The 19,978-nt window shown below is 35.1% G+C and overlaps 2 protein-coding genes across 2 annotated transcripts; both read right to left on the bottom strand.

Annotated features, from left to right (window-relative positions):
• Nucleotides 1-731: 731 nt before the first annotated feature.
• LOC110099581 (nascent polypeptide-associated complex subunit alpha-like protein 1) lies at nt 732-5,474 on the bottom strand. The gene is made up of 4 exons (XM_020826778.2): nt 5,328-5,474; nt 2,944-3,028; nt 1,375-1,505; nt 732-1,113 (listed from the first exon to the last, which is right to left on the bottom strand). Exons 1-4 carry the CDS (start codon nt 5,442-5,444, stop codon nt 781-783), a joined length of 666 nt encoding a protein of 221 aa, XP_020682437.2. The 5' UTR covers nt 5,445-5,474; the 3' UTR covers nt 732-780.
• Nucleotides 5,475-6,983: 1,509 nt separating this feature from the next.
• LOC110099579 lies at nt 6,984-19,682 on the bottom strand. The gene is made up of 2 exons (XM_020826775.2): nt 19,510-19,682; nt 6,984-8,966 (listed from the first exon to the last, which is right to left on the bottom strand). The coding sequence occupies exon 2, from the start codon at nt 8,939-8,941 to the stop codon at nt 7,073-7,075; it is 1,869 nt and encodes a 622-aa protein (XP_020682434.1). The 5' UTR covers nt 8,942-8,966; nt 19,510-19,682; the 3' UTR covers nt 6,984-7,072.
• Nucleotides 19,683-19,978: the final 296 nt, after the last annotated feature.

Here is a 19,978-nt window from a genome sequence, read left to right as displayed (position 1 = left end):
TGTTTCATACTGTATGATTAATTAAATTTCAAATTTATTTTCTCAGATAAATAAAATATTTTATTTAATTTCTTCAACAACATATTATACAGTACAATGTACATAAAAATTAAAATATTTTTAATTATTTTTTATCCCCTTGTGTGTGTATGCACGATCTCCAGACATGCAAATACCCATATAAAACTTAACTCAAGAAATAAAAAATAAATTAATTAATATTATACTCTTAATCCCTGAATCTGTATTGAATGGTGTATGATATACCTGAAATATTAGTACACAAACAAATATACACTACAAATACTAGAAGAAATAAAAAGACAATCAATAATATTTATTATCATCAAAATCATAAACTCATAAGTCAGAGTTAATTTCTTCAACAACATATTATACAGTACAATGTACATAAAAATTAAAATATTTTTAATTATTTTTTATCCCCTTGTGTGTGTATGCACGATCTCCAGACATGCAAATACCCATATAAAACTTAACTCAAGAAATAAAAAATAAATTAATTAATATTATACTCTTAATCCCTGAATCTGTATTGAATGGTGTATGATATACCTGAAATATTAGTACACAAACAAATATACACTACAAATACTAGAAGAAATAAAAAGACAATCAATAATATTTATTATCATCAAAATCATAAATTCATAAGCCCGAATTGCAACAAAACTTATAGCTGAAAGGCGATCAAATCATCAATAAGAACATAGCCAAAAGACTTCACCATAAACAAATGAGAAAGCTCAAATCCAGTATTCAGTTGGTTAACTCCATAATGGCTGTAACAATATCGCCATCAGCTGCTCTGAGAGCCTTCACAGCCTTGCTCCTGGAAACACCAGCCTGGGTCATCACCAGCTCAATATCCTTCGGTTCCACGCCACTTTCATCTTCCTCTTCGTCATCTTGGGCGACTGATGTGTCTGGCTTGCTGCTTATAACATGACTCAGATCAGGGGCTCTGAACTGTTCTGCAGCCTGAGTTTGCAATTGAGAGCTCAGATCCTCGATCTTCGCTTCCCCGAAGATCACATATGTGTCGGAATTCGGGCTCTTGAACACATCCGGCTTCGAGATGACAAAGAGTATCTACAGTGAGAGAGACGACGGTTTAAACCAGGAAAAATTATTACGTGCAGGTCTGGATTCGTCCAGAGACCATAAAAATGGGTCATATCGCCCAAAAAAATTACCGCACTCGGTACCGAGTGCGGTACCGAGTGCGGAACCGGACGGTACTCCCGTCCGGTCCGGTGTCGACACAGAATAATCGATCTTAAACCAGAGGGTGATAATACATATACAATGATGGTATTGAAGGAAGATTTTGAAGAGAGGGGGAGAGCTTACATTCTTGCTCTTCTTCACTGTGACACGACTAATACCAGGGATGGGTTTCATTCCAAGCTTTAGCATGGCCTTTCTACTCTTTTTTTCACTTCTGCTTTGCTTAGACCTGCCACTTGCATCACCTGCCTGACCTGTATTTCTTGTCACAAAATGATGAGATTTAGGTTTTGTTTGGGACGGTTTTCTTACGACTTCTTAAAGTAACTTTTTAGTATAAAAATTTTAATTTTTGTACTGCAAAATTGCTTTAAGAAGTAGTAAGAAAGCCTTCTCAAACAAAACCTTAGAGGCAATAGCACCGTGCCAAGACCGATTTGAAGCTTCAATTTACTCTAGATTTTCCGCATTATAAAAACATGTTTGAGATAACATTTTACCATTTGGTTTAGTACTCCCATTTTTGTGTTCTAAACTAAGACATCAACCAATTTGCCGATTAGATGGATGAAATTAGGTTCCAAAAATTACAAGACTAGAACAATGTTACATCATTGTAGCTCATATAGCACAAAAAGACAAAAAAAAAAAAAAAACCAGGTCACAGATTTTACTATTTGATTACAGGTGATATGTACTTGGGTTCAAGCAATTTGATGCTAATTTGTAATGGAAGATTTATGTTTTGTTTGGGACGGCTTTCTTACTGCTTCTTAAAGCAACTTTTACTAACAAGTTACTCTGAACTAAAAAGCTGTTTTAATTTTTGTACTAAAAGTTATTTTAAGAAGCAATAAGAAAGCCATCCTAAACAAAACTTTAACCTCTTGACACAATGCAAGCATGAGTCTATCTAAAAAAGACTGATTCAGAGATGATTCGGGCCAATCTAATTTTAAGAAAATCCAAAATCCTAATTAAAATTATTAATATATACATACGTTTTCATTTGCATGCATTTGTAATAGATTAATATATACTATTCGTGTGAATGCATGCATTAAATGTTTGTGTTTTTTAATCTTTAATAACCTAAGAAAAATTATACTGAGTGAATTTCTGATTTGAACTAAGAAAATCAACCACGACACATAATTGAGATACTTTTAATATATCACTAAATTAGACAAAAAATCCTAATATAACCCGACCGTTAGATCAAGGATAGCAAGATTTGCACGGTCATTATCATCACACAATGATGGATAGGTGAATAATGATAGCATTATTTACCTCTCCTAATATATCCCAACCGTTTGATCAAGGATAGCAAGATTTGCACTGTCATTATCCATGGAGGTTGCAGAATTTTAATTTGGACAGAGTTCATGCAAAAGAAAATGACGACTTGGTTTTCTTCTCATTTTTTTAAATTGCTTATTTCGCAGCCGTGATGGGAATATATAATAACAAAACCCAGTGGCAAAACTCCCCAACTTTGAAAATAAACCGGGAATCCACATTAAAATTCAAATGCAGAGACATACAGCTTAAAACTACAAAAAATCAACTAGTTTGGTTTGTCAAGAATACTGTGCGCCTGTTACTGAGATGCTTCAAAAAGTTCAAGAACATGCTAAAACGCAAATTCAAAGAAGAACAAATAGTTTAGAAAAAAGATTTGTTGTTTACCTTCTATATCATCATCATCTTTTTCATCCTCATCCTCATCCTCATCATCCTCATCATCATCATCCTCAACAACAGGCTCATCTGGCTATGGAGGATGGTATGAAGAAAATTTCATTGAAAAGTTATTTTATAAAAAAATCAACAAGACAAAATTAAAAATGAGCAAATAGAAACTTGAAAGGATAGCAAACATGGAAGCATGCAACATTACCAAACAATTAAATATCAATCCAAGATTACCAAAATGTGAATGAAAACTATTTAGCAAGTTGCAACTAATCCTGAATAAACTCCTATAACACAAATAACAACTAAATTAGAACATATTTGACAAAAAAAAATTCAGTCTTCAATTCACTTATTAAAGAATAACCCCTACAACATAAAAATTAAGAAACCTAACCCTGACACCTGGGCTTTGATGGCATAACCTCTCAGCAAACACCACATGTTGTTGTTGTTGTTGTTGTGAGCATCAACTCATGCAAATATACAGCGGCTCCCACATAAGATTATTCATTAACTTGCAAAGTGGTGTAATGATGAAAATGATACCCAAGGAAATATCAGCCTTTTGCACAGTATAACCTTTCCTCCAGTGATTAAATCATTGAGAAATTTGGTCAACATTTAAGAAGGTACCACCTCTTTGAATTTAGTGCAAATATTAGTTCTTCTACAAATTTGTATAAACTAAGCATACATAGATACTTAGAAACAAGTAAATTTTAAGAATCTTCACAAAAAAAAAGACCAAATCCCTCTCTCATAAGCATTTTTGTTTGGTTTAAGAAGAGCCAGTAAACTGACTGAAATGAATTTTACTATTAAGATTAAATAAATTTAAGAAAATTAAAACACAAATAATCCAATCCCTGTTAAATGTGCAAAAGATTTTATTTTATGATAAAAAGGAATAGAGTTATTCAAAACTACAGGCAGCCAGGTAGGGCAAATAAACCAAAAATTAGCGATTACTGGAAACTGAATTATCAAAAAATTGCTATTGTAGATCCCTATCACAGATGAAAAATGTCGAGGATAGATGTTAAAACTTTGATTCACTGACACTTCATAACATCAAATATTACGTATCTGATAAATATAAGACATGACACACAATTAAGAAATGTTGATGCGCTGTTAACGTCTAGTATTACAAAAGTAATAAATAAATCAAGGGCATGTGTATCAGACACAGGTCTCAAAGGTTTAATGAAATAGCAATGATAGAATGGAGTAATTGTGGAGGGTCAAAGACTGATAAGAGGCTTTCATTTTTGAAAAAAGGCCTAAAATATGCTTTTAACAATTAATTTTATTTAAAATACTTTTTCTACCTGTTAATTTTTCATTTATTTTATAGAAGAACAATATTAAATAATATAGAAATTTAATTACATGCAATTCACATTTGTTTAATTTGTACAATTTAAATACCATTTATAGGTTTTTTTAAATGTATATTATTGGCACTTCCCATGTTTGTATCATATATTGTCTGCATCCCCAAATCAATATCAGAGCTTTATAGATGTTAAGTTGGCATACAAATGGAAAATTTAATACAATTTTTTAAAAAATCTAAAAGCTGACCCCAAAAAAGTTGAGTTAAGCTAATAATAATGATGCTGATGATGATGATGATGATGAAACTAATTGAATAAAACAAACTGAAGAGAAAAATTATATCAATTTTAGGTTTAAACAATTTAATAAGTACCTAATACTATGAATTTCAAAACGAAGCCACTCAATGGTTGGTAGGATATCATGACAACATCATCACCATGGCATTTTGCAAATAAAGTCAACCATAATGCAACATAGACAAGCTTAAAGTTGGCTCTTGAAAGCAAACATCGCACAAATACCTTACCTGCTATTTTACTATATTTCCAGATCAGTTTCTCCTTGTACCATCAAGGTTCAATTAGAAATGTATTACGATCTTATGAGATTCTGCAGGTGTTAACCCGAAAAAAGCCATTTTGCTATCACAGGAGATGCCAATTGTTTTGTCTGCTAAAATATATAAATGATTATTATATCCTAAATAAGTGAGATCTAGCCCCTAGATGCACTCAAAATTGGCAGACATACGGAGATATTCAGACATTTCAATATTTCACTTTAATCCTGAAAATATGGCTATCTTTAAGGATTTGACGTACAATGCTGGCATCTAAATAACACAGAATCAAACATATCCTAAAAGCATTCATGTTTACATCGAACTAACAAGCAGCGATACTTTAAGGACAAGTTTGGATAGGTAAACGCTTCAATACGAGTCGACAGAAAACAAATCAAGAAAGAAAGATGATGACCAGTGAACACATTTCTGCTTCGGTAGGATTCATTAGATTAAATAGAAGGCTTACGTTGATCTTTTGCTGCTCGAGAAGAGCCGTAAGGAGCTCTTCTTGTTTCTGGGCACTCATGGCGACAAAAGAAAACCCTAGTTCCGATGGAGATGATAGGCTCGACAAAAATAACATATTAGTTGGTTTATATTACCCTGTCAGTTTATTCCTCATTTCTTACTATTGACCCCAAGGCCCTTGTAAAATTACAAATCACTTTTCTTTATTGCATATCTACCCCAAACGAACATGTAGATGGAATATTTGACACGACATAAAATCCGATCCAAAAAATATGAGCTCGGGTCACCCCGATAAAGAAACGGATCTAATTCTCAAGTCCTATTTTTGGACCCATTTATGGTTCAGGTCGGGTTGACACCACAACTCGGGTTTGATCAGAATTGACCTGCTGTTAGCCCTTTCTCCAACGGCGCTGCTAGCCCAGTTGCTGCTGCTGACTTCTGCGCCCCCTAGCTAGCCTAGCCCAAACCGACATATCATCGTCACCCGCGGCCCCACGAAATGCCCCGCATGCACTCAGACCATCAAACAACACTCGCGCTCGACCAATCGACCTCAACGGCTAGGGCTAGACGCACCCCGCATTGTCGCACTCACTGACTCCCGCACTCGCCAACTCGGGCTCGATGAAACTGCAAGCCTGCACTCTTGCTTGTGCAGTCGACCTCGACGGAACTAAACCCTATTTCGAGATTGCGGGTCAGGTCATGTTGGGTAGGGTTCGGGTTGAAAATCCTGAACCATTTGTAAAACTGAGTCGTATTCGACCTGGCTCCTTGACTCAAATTGAGAGCCCTAATTAGACATCTAACCGGGCCAAATTTGTTTGGGCATTTTTAGGGTATGTTGGTAATAGATTTATTACTGTTACAGATCTCAATTAATGTCTGTTCCGATGTTACTTTTTTTTTTTCTTAAAAAGAATTATATTAAAAATTTATTTTTTATAGCAATTAAAAAAAATTAATTTCTTCATAATAAATTTATAATTGTCTTCATAAATATCTTTACAAAAAATTATAATCATCCGAAATCGATTCTTAAATTTATGAATTTTGCTAATAAAATTCTTTACTCAGCCATAATTTTCTTTTTTTAAAAAAAATAACTTAATGTCTGTTCCGATGTTACTTTTTTTTTTTGTCTTAAAAAGAATTATATTAAAATTTTATTTTTTATAGCAATTTAAAAAAATTAATTTCTTCATAATAAATTTATAATTGTCTTCATAAACATTTTTACAAAAAATTATAATCATCCGAAATCGATTCTTAAATTTATTAATTTTGCTAATAAAATTCTTTACTCAGCCATAATTTTCATTTTTTAAAAAAATAACTTCTAAAATATAAAAATTTAAAATAAAGATGAATTTATTTTTTACTAATTATTTTTCTAATCACTTCATATCAACCTTAAAAATCAAAACTTTATTTAATAAAACAGAGATAACAGTTGAATCAATGATGATAATTTTTTTTTTTCTTATAAAAAAGAAACTAAGGCTTCATTTATAACGGCTTTCTTATTCCTTCTTAAAGCTATTTTTTAATAAAAAAATTAAAAAAATTGTATTAAAAGACTGCTTTAAGAAACAGGAAAAAAACCGTCGCAACCGAAGCCTAAGATATATGCGGTAACCACAGGCAATTTGAATCAAACCAGCACTGAAACAATTAAAAACCAAAAGACCCACAAACCAAATATATGTTTGTTTTTCATTTTAAATCCAGCATTTATTACATGGAAGGAGAGGTCACATACTGCCTAGTAACCCTAAACAGATCCCTTCCCTCAAACGGGCTACTCCACTCCAGTGAACCAGCTGGAGCAGAGTAATCACTTAAACCACTTAAACGGCTATTAACTTCCTGTAATTCTGGGAGATAAGCTCCACCTCCATTATTCATGAGAGGAGGAGCTGTAGCATTTCCTCCCATGAACATCGTCGACCATGTGTCGGATACGATATCGATCTTCGTGGATGATTTTCTCGGTGCCGGATCTAAGCTCCAGTCGATGGTTGTGTAGTCGGGATGTGGGGTGGAACCAAATGAGTTCCAGTCGTTTTGAGATGATGACTTGGAAGATCCGGGCGAACCCCAGCCAGTGTAAAGTCCAAGAGATGATGGTGTCGCTAATGGCGATGAGATGGTCCCAGATGTATTCCAGAGGCGGCCGGGCGGAGCTGATGCTGGCAACTCTGTTGGTACGGACGGAGTTGGCTGGAGATGATTTTGAGGGTAGAATTGCTGCATTGTAAAACCATTCCTTCCCATTCCACTATTTACAGAAGCTGGAGGTGACACGCTCATGCCAATAGTTGAAGGCGGCGGCGGCGGCGGCGGCGGCGACTTCTGCTTTGGTCGTTGCATAACAACAAAGGGTTCTTTCACAACTCGGGCCGTCGCCGCAAATCGAGCTTCGAGCTTTGCTGCAGGTCCAGAAACTTGTACTAATGAAGCCAATGAAACTGGAGTGTTCATTGTCGACCACCTTTTATCAACAGAACTAGCCTGTGTTTTCGACCAATCAGTCGCCGCCGTTGTCATCGCCGGCGGCTTGGGCAGTATCCTCTTGAGTGATTGCTGAGTGTTCTTGTTCACAGATTCCTGTGATGAAGTTCCAGGAACCAGTTTTTTTGAGTTGTTAAAATCTCTTTCATCCAGTCTCTGTTGTTGAGTGATTCCTTTCATGGGATTTCTTATCAATATTGGGCTCTTATGAGTTGTTGCCTCCTTATCATTTAGCTGCAAGGAACCAGCAGATTCATTTGGCTTGGGCATAATTGCTGCAGAAACGGATACTTTCTGCAACTTCAAATTCTCCTCGGCCTTTAGCAAATCACCTTCGCAAGTAACAATGGCCCTCTCAACATCCTGCCTTGAGCATTTGTGTTGAACCTCCATTTCTGCAATTCTTGCAAGCTCATCTTTAATATCAATCTTAATGCAGCTTTTGTCCGCTAAGTTAATTGAAACCTGCTGTTTGTTATCCTCTTCTTCCTCATGCAACAACCACGCGACAGACTCCTCCATCCGACCTTCATTTGCTATGATGGCCATGGTTGCGCGATCAGCAGGGAAACCCATGGACACAAGCTGGTGAGAAAGAGCTTCGAGCTTCCTGGAAGTTAGGAATGAAATACAGCGCTCATGCAGCTCTTGAGCTCGCTTCTCCTTCTGCCGTTGGTGCTTCCTCTCATTCTTCTGGCGAATCTTGCACCGTTTGCCATCGTCGGAACCGGGAATAGTCTCTGGTTGAGCTGGAGAGCTGATTGATTTATCCTTCTGGTCTTCTGATTCACCTGAACAGCTACCATTGTTGGACATGGAATCATATTCTGTTGTTGTACCTTGTGAACTCCCAGAATGATCATCTGGATCATCGACGCTTCTAAACCGGCCATTGCTGTGAGGAGTTGAGAAAGAAGACGATGAAATCTCAAGGGTGTGACAGTTTCCCATAACTGGATTGTAAGAGCTAGCAGGGGAACCATTACGACCATTTGAATGAGCATTTGAGGGTTTCATGGAACTCTTTGACTGTTCCTTGCCTTTCTTTGGAGAAGACTTGTCCTTGGACTTTGACTTCGAAGCTGGTGACATATCTGGACTTGGTTATAACACTATCCTGCATTTGTTGAGGAATAGTACAAATCCATAATTAAGTTCTAAAACCCAACAGCATAAATTAATTTTCAATAAAGGAATAGCTTGTTTTGAATAACGTGCAGAGATTTATGAGTGCAAGGGCTCCATTATCCTATATCCTCCAATGTATTGATAAGGTTTTAAAAAAATCACAATAATCAAATGAAGCGCAAAATTAAAAAAAGACCAAAAGAAATTCAAAAGTAGGGTGTCAAAATGGGTATTCGAGTTGAATTTGAGTTGAATCCAAAATTGACCAAGGTACAATTCAGTTGATCCAAACCCGACCCAAAATTGCAACGCAAGTCATATATATGGACCCGAACCTGACCCATGTCTAACCTAGGTTGACCCGACACAAACCGCTAACCATTAAACCACAAGGTGCGAGCTAGCGAGCACAAGGGCCACAAGGGCAGAAGGCAAGGGGGCAAGCGTGCGAGGACGAGCTGGTGAGGGGACGCACGAGACTGGCACGAGCTCGGGTGCGATAGTGCATGTGCGAGCGCTAGCACAAGTGCGGTCGTGGGAGCAGGGGCTGGCGCGAGGCCACAGATGCAGGGTGCGGGCGCAAGGGGATCATGACTCAAGTCATGCGGGTTGATTTCGGGTTTTCGGGTTGACCCAACCCAAACCGAATTTTCAATCAGGTTAGAATTTGCAACCTGGTTGACCCAAATTAAGAATTTTTGGGACGTGTTCGGGTCGTGTTTTCAAGTAGGGTTAAATATTGACACTCTTATCCAAAAGAATTTAATCATTTTTCTATAACAAGACATTCATAATTATAAACTTTAATCAGCCCAAGTTTCATGTGGAATCAGGCAAATAGGGCATGGATACTAAACATACGACATTACCCTTCTGATAAAAAAAGAAAGAAAGAACACAAACCCTCCATTTTAAAATGATTAATTATAATAGCATGGTAAACAAAGATTAGATTTCATTCTACAACATTTGCATCTAGAGCATGCCTTCTACATGCCCTAACTAATCCAACTAAACCCAACACCATCACCCCAAAAAATTTAGCAAAAGATTTTAAAACCAATTTGAAATGTATAAAACCTCATTGATTGAAATATCTACATTATATCACATCAGACAACATATGCCCAATTCACTAAGTAAACCCCAACAAGTAAATTGGGTGTTCTAAATTCCCAATTATATACCAACAACAATGATCGCACATGCAAGATGGAAAAAAACACACATACACTAGCATGTAATTGTGCATTTATACGGTTATCTGAACTGGCCGTTCCCAGATATTTCATTGCCATTACCCACACTCACATGCAGAAGATCAGAAGTACTAATAAATAAAATCAGACAATGTACGGAATGACAAGACAGCTAGGCACAAGCAAACCAAAAAATTATAATGAATTACAGGTAGAGCACAGAAGTCTTAGGAAACCCGTAAAATAATCATTACCATGTTGTATGTAAGACTGTACTTCACCAATATCTTCTAACAATCAGGTAAGGCTATGAAAATTAAACCTAATATTCAGGAACAAATAATTATGAGTCACACCTTGAGATAAAAGTCATAAAACAAATGGGATTGTTTCTATTTAGAGGTCATATGTTTAAGGAACAAATAAACCGCTCCTAGGATGAGAAGGGAGTGAGGTAACAGACAATAGTTGATTGGAACTAAATGTAGGGACATAAACAGATAACAAGCATATATCACACATACAAAAAACTTCGCATATAGAAAATCATTTCCATATTACTTGACATTTAAAACATATCAGACCGGCAGTGTCAACCAAGTGACAAAGGCCCACACTTCCCGGTCCAGTATGGAAAATATTTAAAATTTATAAAGAGAAAAAAAAAATGGTTTATCTACCAACACTTCCAAATTGAAAGCCTAAGAATTAATCGATGGAAATTGCATGCACATAGCAGAATGAAAAAAATATAATTGCCAATTAAGCATATAACATGTTTTATACATAAACTAATCAAAACTCACATTTATAAAACATTTACTAATATATATATTTCATTTTGGCTGGATATTGACCCAATTAACCCAGAGGATAAAGTGACAATGAAATCTTTTGTGAGGATTAACATCCGCTGAGTCAAAATGAACATATGTCCAATGCTTCTATTTTACGGTACCATAGACATTTGCTTAACCATTCAGGCAGGAATTTGGAAAACATTATAAGCGCTTACTAAAGAAGATGCACTCTTCCATTACGGGCTCATTTGGGTACCCATAAGTTCAACTAGCCCTTCCCACCAAGGTAATTTAAAAAAGCCAAATCTAACATATTTGCTCAGTAGTGCAAGAAATTGAAGCGTCCGTAATCTAGATAAATTATCTCAATTCAATTTACAATAGTATTTATAGGTGTGCGTGTAATCATTCATGTATGCTTCTTCAATTGCGCATTTCATTGGAGTTTGAGGCCAGAGATCGCAGGTCAAAGTATCAAATTTTGTCAAGAAAATAAATAAGCCAAGCCAGGATGTAAAGAAAAAATTGAATACAAAAACTCAACATCAAAGACACAAGAAATTAGGTTGTTTAGCAAGTTTGTTTCACATTCTAACCTATACCCGCAACCACATAATTATTTTACTAAAGTTCATCAAAATTTCCTCAAGAAACGGTTAAAAGATTAAAATGACCAAGAACTGATTGCTATTGTCATTAAAAATAAGCATTGGCCCTTTGCAGCATCACCATACTGGTTGATTTCTTGCACTGCACCAATCAAACTTTGTGTGCACCATTGTGAAGACTTTTCCTCATCACAAAGACTTCAATTGCATTGAAGAATCCATCCACTCTAGCACCTGAATGTTATTTACCAACATACTAAAATTGATCCATCTGCTAGAACAAAGTCAACAGATTATCCCAATCCACGAGTGCTCCCATTGATTTCTTAGCACAACTCATACTCAACAGGCTTCCCTCTTAAGCACCAACGCATATCTCAACTCAACTATTAATAGTACTCAGTACACTAACAAATAGCATCTTGACATAACGACAAACATATCCAAATCCGTCATGTAAGTTCTCAAAAAATTCATTTTGGAATTTGGTTTCATCGCACGGAGAAAAATTTCCATGGAGATAACACTTGTAACTCAATGCATGCACTTGGATGAGAAGTATTTGAATGAACAAAAAAATAGGAATGAGTCTGTAACAGAGCTTTGAATATTGTTTATCAATGAAAAACAACAATTAATTTGAACCGCAACTGAATATGAAAGTAAAATGGGCTCCGCATTTAATAATCTCCTACTTGAGACTGACTTTTTGATACAATATCTCCTAGAAAAAAAAATTAAACACAGCATCTCCGCCAGACTAATAATGTAGGTTAACTAGGAATTCACAAAACTTCATGTTCTCTATAATGACTGCCTTTTTTAGCATTTTCTAGTCAGGTCATAGGTTCCTTTAATTTTCTTCAATAATAAGATGTTTTGGTTTAGGACTAGCATGTGAAGACTTGCATTATGAAATTAAATATAAGTTAAATTTAAAATCAGCAAGCTATTAATCATGGGGATGCTTAAAACAAACTTCAAACAAGTAAGAAAGGCAATGCACAAATAGCAATTAACCACAACCAAAGTTCTGGAATTCAAGAACGATAAATCAAATCAACAACTTAGCTAGCATTGGTTGGCAAAAAGATCCAACATTTAATATAGATCAGTCACTACGAGAATCATGCACTCAATGATTTAAGAAGCTAGTTGATTTAAATTAACATGAAAGTAATGATGTCACAAAGAATTTGACTTTAAAGATATCTACTTAAATGAATGAAGTAAGAGTAGAAAGACTTGGGTGTTTGCATCGCAGGGAAGCTTCCTTCAGATGTGGTGGGGGTTAGGGGAATGGGAGAGAGTGGGATTGGAAATTAGAAAATTTGTTTTGGAAAAGGGAAAAGATAAAGTTAATTTTGTAATTAATGAGTCAACTTCCTATTAATTAACTTGAAGAGTTTCAAGAGTGGACCAACCATAGGGAAAGGGAAGGGGTTATGGTATTTTCAATTCCCAACTAGTTTTGAAAATGAAAATAAGGAGAGGAAATTAATGAGTCAACTTCCCATTAATTAACATGAAGAGTGGTCCAATTGGAATCCCAAAGGTCAAAATTTCATATTTGGGAAATTTTGGATTGGGAACTTGGATGGGGAGGTGGTGGTGGTGGGCTTGCCATAGGCGGTGGAAGGGGGTTGACCGTTGGTTAGGGAGGAAGGAGGGAAAGGGGAAGAGATACAAGGGGAAAAAGAAGAGCTCACCTTAATGGGCTATTGGGCACTTCATTTGCCTTCTCCTAAGGCTTCACCACTCCACCACACTCACTCTCACACAAGAGAAGAGAGCTAAAATCAGAATTCATTTCATTCAAATAATCATCATCACCTTATAAAGGGGGGGGGGGGGGGGGGGGGGGGGGGGGGGGGGGGGGGGGGGGGGGGGGGGGGGGGGGGGGGGGGGGGGGGGGGGGGGGGGGGGGGTGAACATATATATAGGCATCACCAACATGACAAGAGCAAAAGACAGCTTGGGCTTACAACATATCATTAAAAAAAAGTTCGCAAACTAAATTAAACTAACATACAACACACATAACAACTAATAATATAACGACTCAATCCTGGTCGTCGATCTACGGCCCCTTTTATGATTAACTTTCCATATATTAATGTCCCCATCATGTTCTCTTTCAATAAACTTAAATAAAATTATATTTAAGTTGAAAATAATTTGTCTAGGAATGAAATGCTGCATTATCAATAAGTGCATAACCTCTTTCTATCACATTAAATGACTGTCATCTTATTATTTTGTTACTTTTCTAAGAAGTTCTTCAATCAAACTTTTGTTTTTCTGTCAGTATCACTAACTCAAACATATTCAACTTCTGTGTTTGGCATCATTTTCTTTTGTATCGTGACATAAAACTAGTAGAGCTCAAGTTATAAATATAGCATGCAATGCTGGTTTAGCAATTTAGATCAGCACCTAAATCAGTATTGACAATGCCCTCAAGTTTCAGATCACCCTTCTTACATTCAGAAGATATATTTGCAATGCCTTTCAAATAACAGAAAACCAACTTCACATCCACACAATAAATCCTTCCAAGATTTGACATGCAATGGCTCATTATCATTGCATGAACTATGTCGAATCTGAAGCATCGTAATGTATATTAATGAGCCAACTATTAAAATATATAGGCCTTTTGGCACATAACTTTTTTCTAAAGAGTACAAAAACGACTGGGTAGATGAGTTTGTCTTCAGTATATTAAATCTACTTAAGACATTCTAAATAAGATCAACCTCAGCTAGCTTCAAAGTTCAAAGTACTAAACATTGTATCATAATCAATCCTCATCCCAAGATTTTTTTTTGCACCTCCAAAATCATTCATTTTGAGCTCCTTTGACATGTACTGCTTCAATTTGTTAATAGCTAATGATATTCTTCTCTGCAATCAACATGACATCCACATATAAAAATAATATCAAATAACCTTTACCAACTCTATTAATATAGTAAAAATGATCCACATGGCATTCTGTGAAGCTAATTTAATGGATAAACCCACTAAATTTATGGTATCAATCCCAGATAAGAAGTTTACTTTAATTCAACTAGCAATACGACTTTCTACTTAAAGAACTTCAAGAACCATAAGGAGCATTGCATCATGTAGATTCCCTTCAAATCACCATGAAGAAAATTTATCTTCACCTGCTCAAGATGCAAGTTAGTCTTTATACTTGACAACAAATTTATCTTCACATCTAATAGTATTTCATTGTAAGCAAGAGAAAAAAAAATCTTATGAAAGCAATTATCTTATTTTACTAAAACCCTTTTACCACTAGTCTAGCTTTTAAAGTACTTCATTGTAAGCAAGAGAACAAATTCTAATGAAAGTAAATATCTTATTTTATTAAAACCCTTTTACCACTAGTCTAGCTTTACATTTTTTATTACTATTATGGTCTTCCTTAATCCTAAAAAATCCATTTTACAAACAATAATCTCTTATCCTTTGGTAATTGAGCCAATGTTCAAGTGTTATATCTGTATAAGAAGTCCTGGTAATACATATTACCTGGTAAAGCTTCTATATAGTCTAATTTGAGATTTTTATTTGAGCATCATATGTTTCTACTTCAGCAAGAATAAACATTCAAGTAATACTCTAAATAATAATTAGTTATCAACCCCTTGAAGGGTTGGAAAAAAAAACAAATCCAGATTCTTGACCTGCAACTATCGAAGACAAAGATCAATTCATAATGAATATCTTTTGTGGTTGCATCCAGGCTCCTCATTTTTGCTTCTAAGCATCTCTAATTTCCTTTTGTCAGTAACCTCGTTTAATGCATTTAACGTGCTCATATAGCCAGCATATGATGTTGCAACCTTTTGATTGACTTCTTTGATTTTGGCTATGCATTCTCCATTGAAATTTTAATCTCCCTCAATTATTCCCCTTTTATCATAGTTCTTCTCTACTTTAAATATCCAAAGCAAAACAAGATTCTTCACTTGACTCTCATCTCGAGATACAATCACTTGAGATTAAATATTTGAAATTATTGAGATTTGAAAATATAGACCCATATGAAAAATTTACCACCCCAGCTTTCATGTAAAGATGGCATTAACCTGAAGGAACATATTTTTTCATTGGATTTTCTAACAAAAGAAACCATCAGCAATTAACTGGATTTTTCTTTTTTATTTGGGGGGGGTGTTTGTTTGGGGGGGGGGGGGGGGGGGGGGGGGGGCAAACGCAACTTCCACCATCCTAAGAATTAAAAAAATTCTCTCATTAAATATATCTTAATTATTGGAGATAACTTCTAGAATATATGTGATAGAGTTTAATCACTATTAATATTGAGTGTAACATTTAGGTAAATGATGGGCGCACAAGTCCCAACTTTGGTAAGCCTACCCTAATCTTAGTAGCTCATGAACTCAGATTTGTCCCAAGAAAGGTAAATGAAGCTTCTTTTGATGCACGTAGTCTTCAATCCGTCTCTTAAAATCCAAGAATTTTCAAATCAACCTCATCTCTTTTCACATTCTCATTGGTAAGATTCATTGCTCCTATTTTTCCCTTAGAATGTAACAAAATTATTAGGATAGTTAATCCAATGTCATTTATTAGGAAAGTAAAGAGAAAAGTGTGGAGAAAACCAAAAAAAAAGGGTAGAGAGAAACACAAAACAAAAAAGTACAAGAATTGCATGGTTCAACAAGTTTGTTGAACAAAATCCATAATGAAAAAAAATAAATAAATACACTGTAGCTCAAGAGTACATGAAACTTTATTTGTGATTATGACAAAATATGCATCAATCCTTCCTCAATATCGCCGAGTTGGTTTATTTCTTGTAATGATACTCTATGACGGTACTGCTACAATTTTTCTTCATCACAACAATAACAATAGAAAATTTCCAAGAATCCAGCCACTAAAGCACCTAGCCATTCCAGCTTAATCACTACCAACCTCCTAATTACAATCTCTCATTCACTAGAGCCACTATCTCGATGTCCTCCTGTTCACACTAGTGTTTTGATGGCTCTTCGAGCAAAGCAACTCACTCAAATTTAAGCTTCTATCTTCTAGCCTGGCATATCTCTTCACTCTTCTTTGCATCAGCGAATAAAATTTCAAGATAATTCATGAATAATGATAAACACATAGCTAGTTCACATTTATTTCCCAACACAATCAATTTGAAATTTGATATAATTTCAAGAAGAAAAAACAACCATTGAGATGAGTCATATGAAAAATGTAGCTTCCATAAGCAACCACTGCATGCATTATCATGGATAAGATTGAGTGGGAGGGAATCATAGACTATTATGGACTCCATATATAAACAAATTGCCACCTTGGTTTCCTTCTCAACAAAGCATCACAATTGCTTCCAAAGGCACCAATCATCCTCAAGGCCCAAGAAGTCTAATCACATTTGAATGCCTACCACAACATAAGTCTGATGGGAGAAAGCACAAATTTGCTTTGCAATCTTTCATTTGAAGAAGGGCAAAAGTTGAGCAAGCACTACTGCAAATCTAACAACAAAAATGAATGCCCAAAAATAAGTGGATTCATGGTAATGTTCAAAGACAAATAATTCTCATTTTCCCTATAGTAAACCAAAAAAACTTATCCTATTTCATTAGCTTGTCACTTACAGATTTGCAATCAAAGATATCACAATTTCAAGGCACAACAAGCAATGCCCATCCCATATTACGCCGACCCCACATAGTGGGATAAAGGCTTGTTGTTGTTGTTGTTGTTGTTGTTGTTGTTACTGTATTATAATTTACATTATATTTAGATTATCAATCAATCATATCCATTCTAAATGTAAGCACTAAATATAATTTTTTTAAGATTAGTTTCCATATATTATTTGTTTGAACAAAAAATGTACAAATCATCAAAAGAGACCAAACCAAACACTAGAGCAACAAAGATGAAGGTATAGGTTTATCATGGGAATTTGTTCAATTGAACATCGGACACATAACAAAGGACTTATGTACATAAATTTATCATAACAGTGGGAACATAATATGAATAATGATGATGATGAGAACCTTATATTGCATTCTTTTCAAATGATAAGTGATATTCTAGAACACTATGGAAACATAAATACAATCAAAGAATAAACATAAAAGGTGGATGGTAAACATTAAAACAACATAAGATTTAACATAAGATCACTTTATCATTTATTGCAAAATTTTAACAATAAAAATAATAAAATAAAAAGATAACAAGGACTAAACAAAAGGTGTAATTAACCTACAAATCTAACTATTTTTCATAGGAAAGAAGCCACTTGCAGTAAAATGCTTGATTAAGCATCAACATAAATTTTCACCAATGTTACACAATATGATCTAAGAGAAAGAGCTTTTGATGCATTAGTAATAAAAATGAATATCAAATATTTTTTTTCCCTTCTAATTGAACAGCAATGCAAAGATGAGAACTATTTACAAAAAACAAATAAAAGTTGCTAGGAATATCACTGGATTATTGAACATAAATTCAAACTTACCACCTGGCCTGGACTAGCATCAAAAATAAAGACCCAACAAATTAAATGATAAAAAAGGTTAGCTAAGTTAAACATCTGTGGTACTTATTTCCTATGGAAACTACAAATCTTCTAATATTGATACCCTTGGAAGGTCATTTGATTTCTCAAAATTGAGTGCAACCAATATGCATATTAGAAAATTGAATATAAACATTTTCAGCCGCAAAGGAAACTTATCTTTTAGAATTAAAACATTGCAAGAAATATTCAATAAAAAAACAACAAAAAAATCAATGATGATGATGCTTGAGTTGAAGTGCATACAGATCACAGGCAACTACAAAACATATGATGCAAGACTAACAAAGCATGGCTTCCAATAAGCAAATACCCCTCATGAATTTCATCATGCAGTACTCAAGTACACCAATAAAACTTATTTATACTCAAACAACATGCAAAGAGAATGCAATACAATCACAAAAATCCTGATACCCTTTGAAGGTCATTTGAGTCTACACAATTGAGTGCAAACACTACATCAACAGGGAAAACGAAAATCAACATTTTCATACCCAAAGAAAACTGGCCTTTTAGGATTAAATTACCTGAAGAAATATTAATAAAAAAAGGAATAACACAAAAAAAAATAATTAACTATGATAATACTTCGGCAGAAAGTAGCCTAGCAAGATCACAAACAATCAGCAATACCAACAGCACAAGCTTAAGAGAGCTTCACTACCAAGAAATAAATATCGCGCATGTACTTCATCATCAAGTACTCAAGTACGTCATATAGCTTCTTAATTCCCAAATAGCATGCAAAAAAATGCAATAGAAACACCAGCCGTAAGCTTCATACAAACCCCTAGACATCTGGTTTACTATCCATCTTAAACAGTCGTTCCTCTAAGATTGTAGCAAACCAATCATACATAGGAATACATCAAAAGCAAACAAAACATATCTGGTAATCATGTATCAAAATAAATCAAACAAAAAATTTAAAAAAAATGAACTAATAAAAAAAGTATGCCAAGGACAGCGAATATAAGATGAATGGAACACAGAACAATATGCATCGTTAAAGGAACTAAGTACATACAGTGTTCTACAGTCATTTTAGAATTTTTTTTCTAGCTAACCGACATAGCTCAAGCAACAGATCCGCGTGGATCTCATCCAATAGATGGCACAGTAGTAAGTCTCACAAACAACAATTAATATTTCAATTAATCTAGACAGCTTCAACAAAAATAAAATCTATCAGATGCAAAAAAAAAAAAACAGAAATACATCTACTCGTCAAGCCGAAATCGCGTTCACAGAGATCGAATCCTTAAAGATAAAGAAGCCGGCCGGTGCAGATCGAGGGAAATGAAGGCCGATGATAAAAGAGACTAACCTTGCTAGAGACGAATCACTGATATAGAATCACAGATCGACCAAGGAATTAGGTCTCAAGAACTCGAGGTTTCACAAGCGAAGCCGATCTCTCTTTCCTTCTTCCGTTCTCTCTCCTCTCTCTCCCCCCGACCGATGCGACTACTTTTCCTCCTATCGTACGCGATGCCAGTATTAAATCGTATTTGAAAGGTCCGATTGATGTCCGAGTTGCTCTGTATGAATTGAATACGTGGAATTCGATGCCACCTTCCGCGTCATATCAGGTTCAGTCTAAAGCATGATCGAAAGCTTAGTTTTAATTGTCAAACATTACCTTTTCCTTCCATTGATGGGTGTAAGCCTATCAAATTTTTGTGTACCATTGTTATGCAACGTTATATAGTAATTTGATATATCTTGATTGGCCTCTAGACATGTTTAGTTAATTTGAGATCGGCTCATCCAATCAATAATGAGCTCAAGTCAAG

The sequence above is a fragment of the Dendrobium catenatum genome, unplaced genomic scaffold (genome assembly GCF_001605985.2).
Source record: "Dendrobium catenatum unplaced genomic scaffold, ASM160598v2 fragScaff_scaffold_858, whole genome shotgun sequence".
Taxonomy (NCBI): Eukaryota; Viridiplantae; Streptophyta; class Magnoliopsida; order Asparagales; family Orchidaceae; genus Dendrobium; species Dendrobium catenatum.
This window is presented reverse-complemented; position numbering and strand designations above follow the sequence as displayed.

Coding starts and splice junctions, on each gene's coding strand:
- LOC110099581 (XM_020826778.2), bottom strand. CDS start 5,444: ATGTTATTTTTGTCGAGCCTATCATCTCCATCGGAACTAGGGTTTTCT. Junction 1,506..2,943: donor AGATGATGATGATATAGAAG/GTAAACAACAAA, acceptor CAAGAAATACAG/GTCAGGCAGGTGATGCAAGT. Junction 1,114..1,374: donor CAGTGAAGAAGAGCAAGAAT/GTAAGCTCTCCC, acceptor CTCTCACTGTAG/ATACTCTTTGTCATCTCGAA.
- LOC110099579 (XM_020826775.2), bottom strand. CDS start 8,941: ATGTCACCAGCTTCGAAGTCAAAGTCCAAGGACAAGTCTTCTCCAAAG.